The sequence below is a fragment of the Tasmannia lanceolata genome, unplaced genomic scaffold (genome assembly GCF_043159265.1).
Source record: "Tasmannia lanceolata isolate RefF3 unplaced genomic scaffold, GAP_Taslan_0.1 ptg000006l, whole genome shotgun sequence".
In the NCBI taxonomy this organism is placed as follows: Eukaryota; Viridiplantae; Streptophyta; class Magnoliopsida; order Canellales; family Winteraceae; genus Tasmannia; species Tasmannia lanceolata.
This window is the reverse complement of record NW_027518683.1, coordinates 29,976,673-29,994,502: the sequence shown is the minus strand read 5'-3', so window position 1 is coordinate 29,994,502 and position 17,830 is coordinate 29,976,673. Positions and strand designations below refer to the sequence as shown.

Sequence of the window (17,830 nt, the reverse complement as noted above, 5' to 3'; positions counted from 1 at the left end):
GAGGTGGTGACATTATAAGATCTCCGGCTCACATTGCCCTCAGAACTTATGATTTAAATTCCTCTACCTTTCTTTTACTTTATGCACTGTCTTTTCTGTTAAATTAAGTTAACCTGATTGTGATCAGTTGTGAGATCTTCCGGGACTCATACAACAACATACGATTTCAATCAGGATAACTACCGCTTATTTTCTGTCTTTTTATAAATTCATCTTATTTACATCCTGGAATTAAGCATAATCCGAATAAAGGATAAAATGATAAGTTATTCTGGTTAAAATTCGAAAAATGCCAAACTAAGTCAAGAGACTGGATTCATCCGGGCAAAAGAGGTGCCTAACACCTTCCCCAATTGTAACCATAACCCTTACCCAGATATCTCTGTAACGACCATGCCTTAAAACAAACAGAGCAAAATTACAAGGTTCTAGGCCCAGAGCAAAATAACCCTTTTGGTTACTGTTCTTCCAAAGAAGTCGAGCGCCACTACTCATTTCTTTGGAAGAATAGGCACGGGTCCTAGGCCTTGGCCTAGGTGTCGACTTTGAGTTTATCTTTCTTGCGAAGTTAGGATCACGATCCCGAGTTCTCAAGAAACACAGGTCAACTAACACTCCCAGAGAACCCGATATGGTGATCCCCTACCACTTCACGTGCGCCGAAAAAAATCGGCTCCCACATGAACCATCCAGTGTCAGGCAGGAAACGGGAGCACCCCTACCATTTGAGATCCAGCGCTATTAAAGGCTGCCTACTTGTAAATGTGAAAAAATGCAAACACTGTGAACGTAATGTTGGAATGGGTCAAAGGTCAACTTGCTTGTTGATAGGGGTGTCATTAGGCATAGACGATCCGATGAATTCCCAGGATCTGAATAATCATGATTCCAAGTACTATCTGAATTCAATTAGGGTATGATGAGCCAGCCGTCACTTATTTTGTGTGGTTTAGTATGAATTAAAATGTATTTTAATAATTGTATGACAAAGATGTAAGTATCCGCTCATTGCAGTAGGTAGTAAGATGCAATGTGTAGATTTTGTAATGGTAGTAAAATTTTCTTTCATTGTGTTTTTGGATCCTAGACGTTCTGACGGATGGTCAAATTCGAATGGACTTTCATTCAAACACGGAGGATAGGATATGAGGATTCTATGATTCGGATATGATCTGATTAGGGTCCAAGTGGAGCGTGACCTGGACATGGTGGATACTGCTCTAAATTCGTCCCCATTGACACCCCTATTACCTGTTCAGTGTCGACAATCTACCAGGGGCAATTTCTGTTCTATGTTTTTGTTTAATTTCTGTTTTATGTTTTCGTTTTCTAGATGTGATTCCCTCTCTCTCTCTCTCTCTCTCTCTCTCTCTCTCTCTCTCTCTCTCTCTCGCGCGCGCACCGAAAGGGAGTAAAAATGGTGAGGCCGTTAGATCAAGCCACGTGTCGCCCACATGATCTCGCCATTGAAGACTACAAGGGACTGCAAGTCCCGCATGACGATGCGCTGGTCATCAGATTAATCATCTCCAATTACGACGTAGGAAAGATCCTGGTGGACACAGGAAGTTCCATCAATGTGTTGCACCTAGGGACCTTTGAAGAAATGAAGCTCGGTGAAGGAAGGCTAGGACCTACGGAATACTCGATATATGGATTTTCAGGAGCGTCTGTACAGATCAATGGCAAAATCGACCTACCTGTCACATTCGGTACGTACCCCCTCCAAAAGACCATTATGGCCACCTTCCTGGTTGTAGATATACCGTTCACCTACAGGGCCATCATCGGGCGACCGGCGCTGAGAGATCTGGGGGCGGTGGAATCTACCCCTCACCTTAAAATGAAGTTCCCAACTCTGACGGGGATAGGAGAGGTGTGCGGGCAGCATATAATAGCACGCCGGTGCTACTATGCAAGCTTGAACGGGAGCTACGTCCCAGCAGAAAATTTTACGATCGGAGGCGAGGACCCTCGAGAATGAGCCCGCACGGTTAGGGGTGAGCCAATCGAGGAGCTGGACTCTATTTCCGTATCCGAGGACCACCCCGAAAGGGAAGTCCAGATAGGCTCCCTACTAACGGGCACCCTGCGGGACCAAATGATTAACTTTCTCAAAGCCAACAATGATGTATTTGCGTGGTCTACCTCCGACATGCTCGGCATACCCTCGAAGATCGCGGTCCACAAGCTGAACGTGAACCCGGCCCTCAAGCCCATCCGACAAAAGAAGAGGAACTTCGCGGCAGAACGACAAACGCATATCAAAGCTGAGGTGGAAAAGTTGCTACAAGCCGGATTTGTTAGAGAAATTTGGTATCCCGAATGGCTGTCCAATGTTTTCATGGTCAAAAAGGTTAACGGTGGTTGGCGGGCCTGTATAGACTTTACTGATTTAAATCGAGCCTGCCCCAGAGACCCCTACCCTTTGCCGCGCATGGATCAGTTAATTGATGCCACTTCCGGGCATGAGCTTCTCACCTTCCTAGACGCCTTTTCTGGCCATAACTAGATAAAGATGCATGAGCCGGATATCCCCAAGACAACATTTATCACTGACAAGGCCTCTACTGTTACACGGTAATGCCTTTTGGGCTAAAAAACACTGGAGCCACCTACCAAAGGCTCGTGAACAAATTGTTTCAAAAACAGATAGGCAGGAATGCAGAGGTCTATGTAGATGATATGCTGGTTAAAAGCCTCGAAGCCGGGGAACACATCTCCGATCTTAGAGAGACCTTCGACGTTCTACGACGAGCCCGGATGAAACTTAACCCGACCAAATGCGCTTTCGGGGTGACAACCGGGAAATTTTTACGCTTCATGGTCAGTCAGAGAGGCACTGAAGCCAACCCCGAGAAGATTCAAGCTATTCTGAACATGGAGCCCCCAATGACCCCAGTAGAAGTGCAGCGGCTAACAGGGCGAGTCGCCGCCCTCAGTCGTTTCATGTCCAGGTCGGCCGAAAAGTGCCAGCCTTTCTTTAGGCTCTTGAAGAACATCCGAGAGTTTGAATGGACCCCCGTTTGTCAAGAAGCATTCGACGCTTTGAAGCAATACCTCCAAACACCCCCGGTGTTAACTAAGCCCGAGCTCGGAGAAGAGTTTTTTTTTTGTACCTGGCAGTTAGTCCTACAGCGGTGAGCGCCGTATTGGTCCAACGAAAAGACAAGGAAGAACGTCCGGTGTACTACGTGAGCAAGATCCTCCATGGAGAGGAGTACGGTACCAAAACATAGAGAAGTTCGCCTTCGCTGTTGTTACTGCTGCCCGGAAGCTCCGCCCTTACTTCCAAGCCCATACCATAGTGCTTTTAACGGATCAGCCTCTAAGTCAAAGCTGTGGCGAAACCAAACTCTAAGGCAACAGAGAAGTTCTTCTATCACGACGTAATCTGCTGCTTTGGCATCCCAAGAATACTCGTAACGGACAATGGGCCCCAGTTCGCGAGCACTGAGTTTTGTAAGTTTTGCGACAATCAGAGTATCGAACATAGGTTCGCGTCAGTGGTGCACCCTCAGGCCAACGGACAGGTGGAAGTGACTAATAGAATCCTACTTCAGAGTCTCAAGAAACGGTTGGAAGAAGCCGGGAAGTCCTGGGTGGAGGCACTCCCCAATGTCCTCTGGGCCTACAGAACGACGCCCCGGACTACGACCGGAGAATCTCCTTTCAGCCTAGCATTCGGGGTCGAGGCCATCATTCCCGTGGAGATTGGACTCCCGACTTTCTGCATGGAGAATTTTGATGAACACGAAAACTCCGAGCTCCTCTGGAACACCCTCGACCTGGTCCTGGAAAAAAGAGAGCAGGCTAGGCTCCGGATTGCCTTCTACCAACAAAAAGTCGCCCGATATTACAACTCCCATGTGAAAACACGCTCGGTACGGCCATGAGATCTAATGCTATGACGATCGGAGGTCTCAGACCCCCGACACTCGGGAAAACTCGCCACCAAATGGGAAGGGGCCTACAAGGTCACCTGAGCACTCCGACCCGGAGCCTACCAACTGGAACACCTCGACGGAACTCCAGTCCCACGAAGTTGGAACATGAACAATCTGTGAAGGTTTTATCAATGAGAGGAAAGGGTAAGTGGTGTCTTTTCTTTTTTGAAAAATTATTGTGCTTGTGTTTCTTTTGTCTTTCCTTTTTCAGAACGAAGCCAATGTAACCTCTTTTGCGATTAATGAAAAGGCGTTTTCTCCATAATACACGTATCTCCACCCTCCGGCCCATGCCTCGCGCTGGACCGAAAGGGCACAGGAAGTGAGACATGCAATATCTGGATTGATCCCCCAGAAAATGCCCTAAAACGGTTCCCATGAAATAAAAGAAGACCTGTCCTTTCTAAAAGTATTCCTACCTACCAATCCAAGGGTTAGGATTGTCACGACAAAAGAAAACCTACAGCGATCTCTCCAAAAAATGGGCCACAGCCATCATGTACTACTATAACCAAGCCACACACAAAAAAGGAAGAAGAGAGCACAGCCATACCCTTTCTCCACCGAAAAAAGGAAGGAAATGTTGTTCAGCAAATTATTAGAGACCCAAAGTACCGGCCTCAAACACGACCGTGGAAAAAAGCTTGATAAAAGGTTCGAGAGATGCAAGAGCCGTACTTACCACCCTATTGATTCACTGTAGAAGGCGCAGCCTCAGTAGGAGCGGTCGGAGCTGCTTCGCTTGCCGAATCCTTGGTCGGCTCCACAGCATTTGCCCCCTCCTAAGGAGGATCCTCCGGAGCAATCTCCTCGGACTCATGCCTCAACTTCTCCAAAGGGAAAGATAGGTCGACCTCCCGTACACGCCGCAGACATTCAATAGAAGCATCTACCTCGATGTCAATGCTGAATTCGGCCGTGGCCATTAAAAAACTCCCAGGAGCCATGCCATTCCTCCCGTGCCCTAGCGAACTCCCCGATGTGCATTTCCCGGGCAACCAGCAGATTATTCTTAGCCACGTCTCTCCTGTGCTCGGCCATTTGAAGCTATCCCCTGAGGTCCTTAACAACGTCCTCGAGCGATGCCTTCTCAGCCTGGACCTTCCTAAGATCCTCCCCCAACCTGCGGACGCGCTCATGAAAAGAACCCATCTCAGATTCGTCCTCCAACATGTACTCCAGCATCTTCCTAGCAAAACTTTGAGCCTACAAGGATACGTCCCGAGGAACTATCAGCATGATAATACACAAGATACCGAATGGAGACATTCACACAATAAATCGATCAAAGGATGCTTACGCAAGATGCGGAGTGGAGATACTGGGCAGCCAATGTTCTGTGAGGGTATTTCTCCAGCTCTGCCTCGTCACCAGGAAGAGCCGTCATCAAGCCCAACTCCACCCCAACACGTGGGTTCGTAAGGACGTTGTCCTCATCGCCGATCCTCCAATCTGGCCTAAACACCTCGCCGTGCATCTTGAAATTCTGCTCAGGAATCTCCACGTTATCCAAAATGAACTTGGTCATTCTAGACCCCTCGATCCTGCTGAGAACATCAGTGAAAAATGCCGACGAAGCCTTAGCCAACCGTCCGGTTTTCCCCTGTGGAACACGGGGAAGAGCGATCTTCTTAGCAGGAGCCTCCACGTCCTTGTCAGGAGGAGGTCTCGGCACACCTTCCCCCCCTACCGAGCGGCTGGAAGAGCTTGAAGGCGTAGACCCAAGAGGCACGACCGTCACCTTCCGTGCAACCTCCATGAACTCCGAAGGGATCTTTGCTCGACCAGAGCGGCCCTTCGGCAACTCCACCATAGCCTCCTTCCCCTTGGCAAGGTCCTCGGAGGAAGACATATCTGTAACCCAGAATCAAGAAAAGTGATTTAGCAATACAAAAAAATGAAACTCGGGAAAAACCTAGAGAAAGTCGCTAACGAGAAAGGGGCCTCACCACGGGGATTGGTGGAGCTCTCTCCCACATCCTCGACTATCCTGTGGGTCCTCCTCTCCATAGAACGGATTAGGCCATACTTCCTCAAACTCTCCTCTTCCTTAAACTCTCCTCTTCCTTGAACTCGGAAACATCAATGGGTTCCCCGGTGACAAGCTTCTCCAAGTCAAATTTACTATAATCCGACTCGTCGGGAAAGGACTTCCTTCTCCACTCGTGAGAATGCCTCCAAGACCTGAGAAAACCCCAGTCCGCATCCGACGGAGGGGTAATAAACACGAACTCCTCCTTCCACCTCTTTATGGAGGAAGGCATGTGTGTTGCAATCTTTACTTGGGGACGCTGGGTAAAGTACAACCAACTATCCACGCCCTTTATTAGAGAGCTGAGGGCGACACAACTCCTAAGCAAAGGGAGGGTGGCCTGGACCTTGTGCTGACCGGCCTTGGCTACAAAGGCTAAGAGGGTGCGCCAACTGTTAGGTACCAAATTGGGAAGGTGCCACCTGGTAAAACTCAAGAGCTTCGACAATGATACCCAAAAGCGGGAATCTACCCCCCGCCCTAAAAGACTCAACGTAAAAGGCTACCTCGTCCTCTGTAACCCCCTCACACACCCCGTCTTTAGAAGTTGGGATTCGAATCCCATACTCATCAGGTATCCGGCCTCCCCCTTCTTCAAGGAACTCTTGATTGACATCACACGCCCAGGGCGAATAGTCTCACTAGCCATTATGTTCCTAATGACCACCTTGTGGGTGGGGGGAACCTGAGTGGGGAGTCCAGAGTGAGTGGCCTCCGAAGACGTTGAACCAGGGACCCTAGTACTATCCTCCAGTTCTCTAGGCATATGGTCGTCTTGAAAATCACCCCCTTTGCCTTTCAACAACTGCCTCCTCTACTACTACAGACTCACTAGGTGGACTTGGGGAATCCGTCGTACCGGACATTGTCGAAGAAAAAAGAAAAGTACAGAACCAAAGATTGATTGAAACAAAAAATACAAGACTCAACGGGAAGAAGGCGAGGACCGGAGATAAGCCAACAATGAAAACACCCCCTGAAGAAAGAAATCGACCGGTGGATAAAAGCGCCTCGCAGAAAAATCTATTACACCCGGAGAAGATGATGGAACAAAGGAAAATCTAGAAAAAACTTTTAAGTTAGGGTTTCCATACGTGTCAGTCACCCTCTCGCCTCCTTTCAATCGGACAGGACATCCCCCATGTGGCGCCGTTTTGGGAATTTGAAAAGGCTGTCAAAATCAAAGTGCTTCATCTGTAAAAAGACGCTTCTACCCCCACTGCCAAACCTTGAAAATGAGCTACCCCCACAGTTTTCCCGCCAAAAGCGAGCGGAAGGCCATTCGAAAGGGTCCGGCCACCCTACTACCATTCCCCTTAGATGGAAAAAGAGCCTGGTTGAGCAAAAAGGGTTCGGACGCCAGAGCAAGGGTCCGGCCACCCTACTACAATTCCACTTAGATGGAAAAAGAGCCTGGTTGAGAAAAAAAGGTTCGGACGTCAGAGCATGGGTCCAGCCACCCTACTACCATTCCACGACGATGGAAATATAGCCTAATTGAGTCAAGAAGGTTTGGAACTCGGTGCAAGGACTCGGCCACACCCACATTCAGCCTCCTCACGCGCATAAGAAAAAATATATGTGGTGAGCTTAAGCTCACCAACAGTTTCCTCTATATATATATACATATATATATCTATATATACATATATATATATATATATATATATATATATATATATACACAATAATCACAAGGCATACAGACAACAATAGAAATGCGATAAAGAGCATACCATAAAAGCAAAAGATAGTTATTCATTAACTGCCTTTTTTTTGGCACCAAGGCATACAAAAAAAAGGAGGGGGAACAAGAAGAAAAGGCCCATAACCAACAGGGCGTTCAAAATAACTTTTCCTTTCAAACAAAAAAAAGAGGAGAAGGAAGAGGAAGCGCGACCCCGAGAATCACTCCGAACGACTGTTTAGGGAATTTTCCTCAGAGGAATCCTCCTCCTCCCCCCTCTCCTCCCCGGAACTCTCCAACAGAGGATCCACCTCATATTCGAGCAACTGATCGTTAAGATCACGGACCTTCCCCTGTAACTCCCCATTTCTCCGCTTCAAGTCCCCAATTTCCTCACCCATCCTCAGGACGCGATCGCATAATTTCATCCCCTACCGATAGACCTTGGAAAAAAAAGACCGCTTCTTCGCAGTGTGAGAGGGGGAAGGCTTGCTCTTGCGAGGCGGAGAGGAAGAAAGCCCGGAGGAGGGCCCAGATCCCTCTTAGCCTTCTTTTGGTAAGTCATAAGGTCCTCATCAGATTCAGAAGACAGGTCAGGATCGCTAGAAGGTTTGGAGGTAAGGGGGGCCTTACCCTTGTCCCGCGAAGAGGAACCGTCTCTGGATTTAGACATGTTCAGCTGACGGCGAGACAATAAGATTAAAGAAAAGAAGGAAAAAGACCCGTGGAGAAGAAGACCAAAAAGAAAACCCTCTCTTATAAGCGTAAAAGCGACCCTTAGATCACGAATCGGGGTAACTCACTACACGTGTCTTTCCCCGATTGAGTAGCCAACCGGCACATCATAATTACCTGGCAACCCCTTGAGAAAGAACTGTCGAATGAAGCAGCACGCCCCTTCGCAATTCGAGGCTCCCATCACTGCCCTCGTCACAATATTCTTCGACCGGTTAAAGGAACTTTCTCCCTTGATCCATTTGATGGACCAAAGGAGTAGGGGGTATTATGATAGGGAGTAAAAACGGTGAGGCCGCTCGATCACGCCACATGTTACCCTCGCATCGGAGGAATCTAATTATGATTAAGACAGGTGTTAAGACACGGCATAGCCACATGATCTCGCCACGTGTCACCTCCCCGCCACCAGAATCTTAAGCATAATTACCCATCATTACGATTATGGATAAGATGACACGACAAAGCCATGCATGCCACCGAGCCGGGGGGTGGCCCAATCCAACAAAAGAAGGTTTTCTCTCCAAAATGATAATAGATGTCCACGTGGCGTCCCATGAAGGAAATTTGCATGCAGGTAAGAAGGATAAATAAGCGATTAAACTCCGGAGAAAGGAGGATCCAACCTAAGGGGGAGGGAGGGAAATTAAATTCCTAAACCAAGCACCATTAAAAGGGAGCTTTAACCACTATTAAGACCATTCAATTCCAAGCAAAGAAAGGGGGAAAAGGTGTTGAATGCCCGCTCCCTCCTTCCTACTCTCCACTTTCAACCCATCCGCCCAACTTATAGAGAAAAAGCCCGCACAGTAGTTCTGGTAAACTTGATTGTCCCCCTGTTATTTCTTGTTGTTCATCATACTGTTGGTCCAGAATCTGACTTGGGTGTCGAAGTGGTCGGCCGGGACCCACCCCGGACCTCCCTGACCCCTTTGTTTGTGATTGCAGATACCAACGGAGGCTCTCTACCTGCAGTGCGATCGCAAGTCCGGATTTTGTCCCCATCACACGCGTGCGCGCGCACATGCACACACATATATTATGAATAGTGGTTTTGATGCAAACATCATATTTGGGTTCAGATGCTGGGGTCAGCCTTCCGGCGGCAGATAATGCTATGAATTCATGCGCGGAGCGACCGCATCTTCGGTGCAAAATGATCTTGCAAGGTGTCCCTCACAAGGACCAGTCACTTCTAATAGCTGGTCATTGCCTGTATGTTGGATGGCTTTCCGAAGTCTGGCAGAGAACTAGAAATGCCCATGTTTCCTGCTGCGCATATCTTGGACTAATATCCTATTCATTTCGTGGTACTTGAGGAATACTTAGGACTGCTTTGTAGTAAGTCAAAATAGTTACGCATGTACCAGCACTTGTATCTGTGTCCAGGTTTCCCTTATATGAGACGCTCAAACATTTTTTTCTTCTGAATGGTATGCTCAAAACATTTTTTGTAACAGAAAAACCTCTTTGATGTCATATCATGCGTATTGAATAGAGATTTGCGCTCAGTGTAACTCAGTATGATAGATTGGAGTGCTCAGCTTGATAAGGTTTGAAAACCCAACACTATTAAGTGTAACTCAGTATGTTAGATTGGACTTGACTTAAAACTTGAAATGGCCACAAAACCTATTATGGTCACATGACCTGCTTGATTATATGCGAAGTTGACCACAAGTAACAGGAGTTACATCTTCTTAACAAGGATGAGTCAAGACCAAAGACGGAGTCTAGTCTAAAGCAACAATGTCATTTGTCAACTCATACTCAGTTTCAATCAACATTTTGAGAACCCTAGTCAAGTTAACTCTGTGTCCAAATGCTACGTAAATGTAGCCATCCTACTGATTTGGATGCAAGGCCTTTAGTGAGAAAATTTCTTGGCCGTATAATGAGGCGAGAAACGGATTGATGAGATCCAGGAAGCGACTCCGGGTCGCTCTGCAGAATCCGATTTTTTAGGGTGTAAGAAAAGTGAGAAAATTTTGAAACGGACTCGTGATGGTTGGGTGTGCCGAACAAGATTCTAGGGATTCTGATTTTTTTGCATTCTTCACCCCTAAAAAATAGGCGAGTCATTATGTAAATGGTTGCTGAACACACCCTAAGTGTGATGCATCAGTTTGCTGGTCTGAATGTGTTGTTCAACCTTATACTATTTATACTGTGTCTGTAAGGAGATGTGAAGATGCTGTTTTGTTAATTTTGTTTTCGTGGGGGTCTTGAATGGTAGTTTTCAAACTATTTTCTGTTTTAAATAACACTTGTGATCTCAAGGATTATGACTTTAGATCATTTTGGCTTTTACTTTCTGACTATCTTTGCCTGTTGACCACATGCATGAATTAAGGTTTTTACAGTTGAACTGAAGGAAAAGATCTGGTACACTGAGGGGCCGTTTGGGTTCGTGGATTTTAGAATCTTGGATTTCCTTAAAATCCTAGATGGGAAACAAGAGGAGGAGGAGAACATCTGTCATTTTCTGATTTCTCGCCCTTCTTTCCGTCAACAAGAGAGTTGGAGATCATCCCATCTTTCGAGGTTTTAGAAATCTCAGGATGGGGAAGAGATTTCTAAAACCTGGATTTCTTACTTAAAACACAGGATTCTAAAGGGAAGCGAAACGGATGGTCTCCTTCTCTTGTCTCCTATCCATGATTTTGAAGAAATCCAAGATTCTAAAATCCACATATTTTAATGGCCCGAGTGTTGTGACTGCTTGGTAGATTTTTCTTCTCTGAATTTAATTTTCAATTTCTCCCTAGGTTTTTTTCTTAAAACTGCACCTCTACTTCAAAAGAATAACTGATTCAGTTTGGAGTTATTTCAGGATCAATGATTCACTGCTTGTTGAGCTCTTGCCCTTTCCTTTTGTTCAATAACAATGGGATGCTTTCATGTCTATTCTAAAATCCAACTTTAGAATTGGCATCCATTTTTATTATTAAATAAAAATACACAAGTTATTATGCAAGCCTTCTAATAAGTGGCTCTAACCTTATAATTCTCATGTGATGTGCAGAAGGGATTGGGGTGTGCACGTTCCAGGCGAAGGTGATAGGAATTCAACTCAAGCAAGGCCTCCTATTGGAGGGCTATTTTCCGGCCCAGATGCACAATCACTTTGGTCATTTAATCAATAGAGAGGACATTCAACCACTGTTCCAAAAGGCAAGTAGCCTCTTTTGATGGTTCAGAAACTGGTTGCTTTTCTCTGTATCTTCTTAATGAGAATGACGTTCAGTTAATTTTCATGGGGTAGATATACTATGCTTCTTACAGGGAGAGGTCTCACTCCACGTTTCCTTTCGAATTGAAATGTAAGTTCGGGCCGCTGATGACCAAGTCTTACTAGCTTTTGGAGCTGAAAGAAAAAGATATAAGAAGATACATATTACGTGATGCCCCTCCACTTTGAATTATAGCTACGCACTCCACTTTCAGCAAGGCCTTCTTAAGCCTAGTGACCTCAATTTGGGGGAATTGAAGCTTATGTTATATTAAGGGCATGCTTGTGTCCGAATATGCAATCCCACTATAGATCAAAGGGTTGGATTATCCTAAAGAAATGGTTTTTGAGGGACAACCTATTTATGTTTTGGCCCAACAAATGAACGGTTTGGATCATCCTATGAACTGGACTGTACAGTTTTTTTTGAAAAATACTGGACTATACGGCCGCACACCATATAAAATCTCACTTTATTAATCCGATCTGCAATAGTATTAGTAAAATTGAAACCGATATATCAGAGTCTATCAATCCCCTTAAAAGGAGTACTATAGTTTTGTAAATCCTACATATATGTAGTGTCTTAGATTAGGTTCCATCAATATAGATAGGATTAGTAAACTGGTTAAGAGTGGTCCATTGAATTCACTTCAAATGGAACCCTTTCCAGTTTTATGAACTTTTTGTACAAGAAAGCATAACCAAATTGTCCTTTTCAGAAAAGGGTTTTAGAGCCAAAAAAAAGAAGGAAATATACAGTTATACCTCTCAACTTTCTGACATTTTCAACTCTATCCCTGACTTTTAAAAGTCACCAACTACACCTCTTCAGGTTTCAATTTGTACAAGGTAGACCCTCTTTTGAAACATTATCAATGCTAATGAAACCCCATACCCCCCTCCAAACCCCATACCAGAATACAAACACTACCAAAAACATAGTGGGCCCACATTGTTTGGATGATCCAAAGCGTACATTTGATGGGCCCTGCATAGATAGGGTGTGCCCAAAAAATCAGCTCCATATGATCATCCTATCCCTTCGATCTGTGGACAAACTGTTAACTGAGGGGGTCTACCTTATACAAATTGAAACCTCAGGGGGTGTAGTTGGTGACTTTTAAAAGTCAGGGTTATAGTTGAAAATGTCAGAAAGTTGAGGGGGTGTATATGTATTTTTATTTAGTTTATATTGATATATTTGATTTAGTTTATATTGATCTATGTGGTACCTTAAACTATATTGCGAAAGGTGAGAGGATGTTTTGCTCAATTCATCAAATTCATGGTTGAAAATTCCAAGTGCAGATATGTATACGTTATGAAGCACACGTCTAAATACTATTAAAACATGCAAAAATATTAAGATTCGAAAATATCTTGGGTGAGAATAGGGATTTTCTAAAATGCAATGGCATTTTGTCTTAATGGATTCTTCCGTCCACACGACAACATTATGGTATACCAGAAAGAAGTAAATCCGACTTTATTAGATATGGTACGATTGATGATGATTTTTATTAACTTTAGATAGGCTTTAGATTAGACAGCAAACCGGAGGGTCGGGTCGGGTTGGGTTACCCACGGGTCATGCGGGTGCGGGTCAAAATGACCCTCATTCCTACAGGTCAGCAACTAGGTGACCCGCACCTAGTGTGGGTGGGTTGGATCGACCCACGGGTTACCCGTATTTTTTTCCAAAACTGTGGTTTTTTTGGGCGGTGATAAATTCACCCCCTAATTTTCAAAATGGATGGTACAGCCCAGGTCATAGGATGATCCAAACCGTCCATTTGATGGGCCACAATGTAAATAGGTTGTGCCCCAAAAATCATTTCCATAGGATGATCCCAACCGTCCGATCTATAGAAGTTTCCATAATGTGAGTCTTTAGATCGGAGGGTTAGAATCATCATATAGTAATGATTTTTTGCGCACAATGTATTAACATTGTGGCCCATCAAATGGACAGTTTGGATCATCCTATGTGTGGGCTGTACCGTTCATTCATGCATTGAAGAGACTTAGAAAAGAAACAAAAGAACGCTGGAGCCTTGCATAGTTGATAGTAGTAGAATCTTGGCTAGAGCCCTTAGTACATGCGGAGCAAACTAAACAGGAGCTATTGCTCTTAAATTTTTATTCAATTATACTAAATACTTAGGGTTTTTCCAATGATATAATCTCAACCATTGGTTCTTTTCTAATTTTAATTCCAGTATTCCAGCCACTTGATGATTTGAATAGTTGAACCCAAAAAAAAGGGAAAAAACGAATTGCAGGTACCCGCAACCCGACCCAACCCCTCTTTTTGCGGGTTGGGAGACCCGTGGGTCACTCAAATGTCGACCCGTACCCGCAAATTTGCGTGTGGGTTGGGTCGACCCAAGGGCACGGGTTGATTTTGCCAGGTCTACTTTAGATACTATGATCTATATTCTCAATAGGATTCAAGCTCTATTAGAAACGATCCAATTACTTGGACTAAGTTAAAGTTTGATGGCAGCTGTAAAAGAAAGCCATGTTGAGCAGTTATGAGTGAAATATTTAGCACTTCAAATGAGCAAATTATCTTAACTTTCTCTGGACCGATTGGTGCATGTGATTCTAACAAGCTATATAAGCAGGAGCCTTATTATGTGGTACTCTTAGCGGACATCTAGTAATTTAGGCCATGTATTGTAACCATGACAATTTTTTGGGATGTAAGCTGGGATTGAACCTCAGCAACAATGAAATTTTCATTTAATGGAATATTAACTTACCAACTCTATTTTGAATAGAGTTTTCTTTTCCCTGTTTTTCAGCCCCTTCTCACCCTCTCCTTATACACGCCCTCTCAATTTTTTCCCTCTCCCACCTTCCTTTGCCCCTCTTCCACCACTTGATAAACAAATATTCCATGTAAAAAACCTTCACGGCTGCCAAGCATGGCCATAAGGTAATGCAATCTCTTAGGCAAAGAGAAACACAATATGACCCTGGAAATTAACAGGTGTCGTTGCCAGCATATTAGACTTATACTTCAATATTAATTCTTCAATCCATCACAAAAGGAGATGGGAAGATGAATTGATGGATAAATTGGCAAAAGATTAGTTGTTGAAAGGATGATCTTAACCTTTGGCATCACACTACCTGTCTCCATACAACATTTGCATTTTTAGACCGCCCCTTGCGACAGTAGAAACAGGTTCATTTTTTTTTTTTTTTCTATTTTTAAGGTGTAGCAGAGACGCCTTGTCACTAAGCAGATTAGCTGGGTATTTTTAGAGCAGTGATAAATTCACCCCCTTGAAAGAAGAATACACCCCCTTTAATAAAAATCGTTGGATGTCTTTAATGGCCAGAGGAGCAAGCATTAACTCCGGAAGCATTAAAACTTAACAATTTCAGTTAACAATTTCTGTTAAAAGGGTGTCTTCTTCTTTCAAGGGGGTAAATTTATCACCCCCATATATTTACCGTATCATTATAAAAGCTAACAAAGTCCCCAAAAGTCAAGCCAATCCATGTGATTTGACAGTTGATTAGGCCACGTTTGGATACCTCATGATTTTGTATTTGAATTTGGGTTTGAGTTTTGGAAACAAAATACATCAGCCATCTGATGCTCATGTTGTACGAGGGAGGGAGGGAAGTCTTGTTGTTGCTGCGGCAAGGTCGAGGAGCAACGTTGATGAAGGTAACTGCCACAAATACGTATTTCCAAATAATGTCTTGCAGAAAAGATTTGAAAATCAGATTCTTTTTCACTGTTGTAGCTTATTTGGAAATCGGAGGATCCGATCCTGTTCCAAATCTCAACTGCAAATGTGAGAAATCCAAATCTAAATCCACTGGGTATCCAAACGTGGCCTAAGAGTGTGAGGGTGGTTAAGGGGGGTGAGTTTCCGGATCATTACTTCAAGGATCAATTACCAAAGGGGGATAAAAAATAGGCAGAATTATCAACTGGACCCAGGCTTTTCAGAAATTACCAATGGGGGACAAAATCTGGCTTGTCATTAAAAGCTGGACGAAAATGAACTTTTCTTAAGCAACATGTTTTGCTTTTCTACTTTTCCCTCTTCTCTCTTCTTTCCCTCTTTTTTTTTTCACTTTTCCATTTTCAACTTGTTTTTTTTGCCCTACCAGTCATCTTCTTCATCATTTTAGCCACCATTAGAGGTGGGAAAGCTCGAAAACTTGAAACGTGAGTTCATTCCCATCTCTCTCTATATCTAGGTTTTGTTTTTCATTTATTTTAGGGTTTTGTATTTCTCCTTCTCCCTTTCAATGGAGGATGAGGAAGATGAATCGTACGGTAGAAAGAAAAAAAACGTGAAAATGAACGAGTGAAAAAAAACATGAAGTAAAAACGTGTTCATAAGGCACTTGATAAGCCCATTCGGAATTTGGTAACCCCATTTTGATACTGGATAACCCCAACTCTAGAGACGTGAAAACCCCATTCCAAAACTCCAGTACCCTTGGGCAATTTTAAGGGACTTGATAAGCCCATTCGTAAATTGGTAACCCCATTTTGATACTAGATAACCCCAATCCCAAATACTTGAAAACCCCTTTCCAAAACTCTAGTGCCTTCGGCCAATTTTTAGGGACTTGATATGCCCATTCGGAAATTGGTAACCCCATTTTGATACTTGATAACCCCAATCCTAGAGATTTGAAAACCCCATTCCAAAACTCCAGTACCCTCGGCCAATTTTCAAGGACTTGATAAGCCCATTCAGAAATTGGTAACCCCATTTTTTATACTAGATAACCCCAATCCCAGAGACTTGAAAACCCCCTTCCAAACTCTAGTATCCTTGGCCAATTTTCAAGGACTTGATCACCCCATTCGAAAATTAGTAACCCCATTTTTTATACTAGATAACCCCATTCCTAGAGACTTGAAAACCCTCTTCCAAAACTCCAGAACTCTCGGTCAATTTTCAAGCACTTGATAAGCCCATTTTGATACTAGATAATCCCAATCCCAAATACTTGAAAACCCAATTCCAAAACTCTAGTACCCTCGGCCAATTTTCAGGGACTTGATAAGCCCATTCTGAAATTGGTAATCCCATTTTGATACCTGATAACCCCAAACGTAGAGACTTGAAAACTCCTTTCCAAAGTCAAAACGTGTTGTATATGCCAAAGGGTATTTTCGTCCAGCTTTTACTGACAAGACCTCTTTTGTCCCCGTTGATAATTTTTGAAACGCATGGGCTGTTGATAATTTTGTCTAATGCTTGTCCCTCATCGGTAATAGGTCCTTACTTCAATGACAGGCTTTTGCCTTTTTACGTACACTTAGATAATCTATGATATCTGTTGAGCAAGTCTTACCAAAATGTGACTCAGTGTCCCCTAATGTTAAGTATAAAATATTAAATAACGCAATCTCCAATGACTTAAGCTTTTGGAGTTATTGGTTGTTTCACACCTAATTTACATATGACACACATGTACATAAATTGGGCAAGCATTACTGCTCTCCTACTCACTGTCCACTAATTTACACACGTTACACATGTAAACAAATTGGGCCTGCTCATTTAGTGGGCCACCACATGGATGAACCATTGCCAACAAATGCAGTGTCAAACAATCCTAACCAGCCGATCAATTTAACTTTTTCCCGTTCAACTTGCTCCGAAGTTCGCACAATTATTTGCTCAACATTTCGTCTACTGTCAACCAAAGCTTGTGGGTATCCAAACGTGGCCTAACATAATTTGCTAGGGACCATCGCATAAGGCATTTCACGGACTTAGTGTCGCATGATAAAGCAGCCACATAGGATGAAGTAAATGAATAAGAAAAAAAGTGAGCCCATGTAGCTGCTCTCTCAATCAACACCTGTTTTGCGAAATGCCTTGTGTGATGGTCCCTAGCAAATCCCTTAGGGCCCGTTTGGATACCCCTTGGATTCGGAGGAGAATTGGATTTTTAAATCCAAATTTAGCATTTGGCAAGCCTTTATGTAGACTTGGCAAACGGGTGGGCCGGGCCGGGTCAACCCGCGGGTGCGGGTCCACGGGTCGGGTGAGGAAATGACCCGCATTTTTGCGGGTCAAAATGTCGGTGACCCGCGTGGCCCGCGGGTGGGCCGGGTCAACCCGCCGCAAATATGAGATTGTAATAATTATTCTGATTTGACAGCATCTGTTTTTCCAGTAATTGCCTTTTATATTTTATTG

The 17,830-nt window shown here is 44.1% G+C and overlaps 1 protein-coding gene across 1 annotated transcript; it reads left to right on the top strand.

The window, feature by feature from the left end:
* The first annotated feature begins 1,417 nt into the window (after positions 1-1,417).
* Positions 1,418-1,984, top strand: LOC143878915 (uncharacterized). The gene has a single exon (XM_077381129.1). It carries the CDS (start codon positions 1,418-1,420, stop codon positions 1,982-1,984), a length of 567 nt encoding a protein of 188 aa, XP_077237244.1.
* Positions 1,985-17,830: the final 15,846 nt, after the last annotated feature.

Bases quoted from the DNA above. Each gene is read 5' to 3' on its own strand.
- LOC143878915 (XM_077381129.1), top strand. From the start codon at position 1,418: ATGGTGAGGCCGTTAGATCAAGCCACGTGTCGCCCACATGATCTCGCC.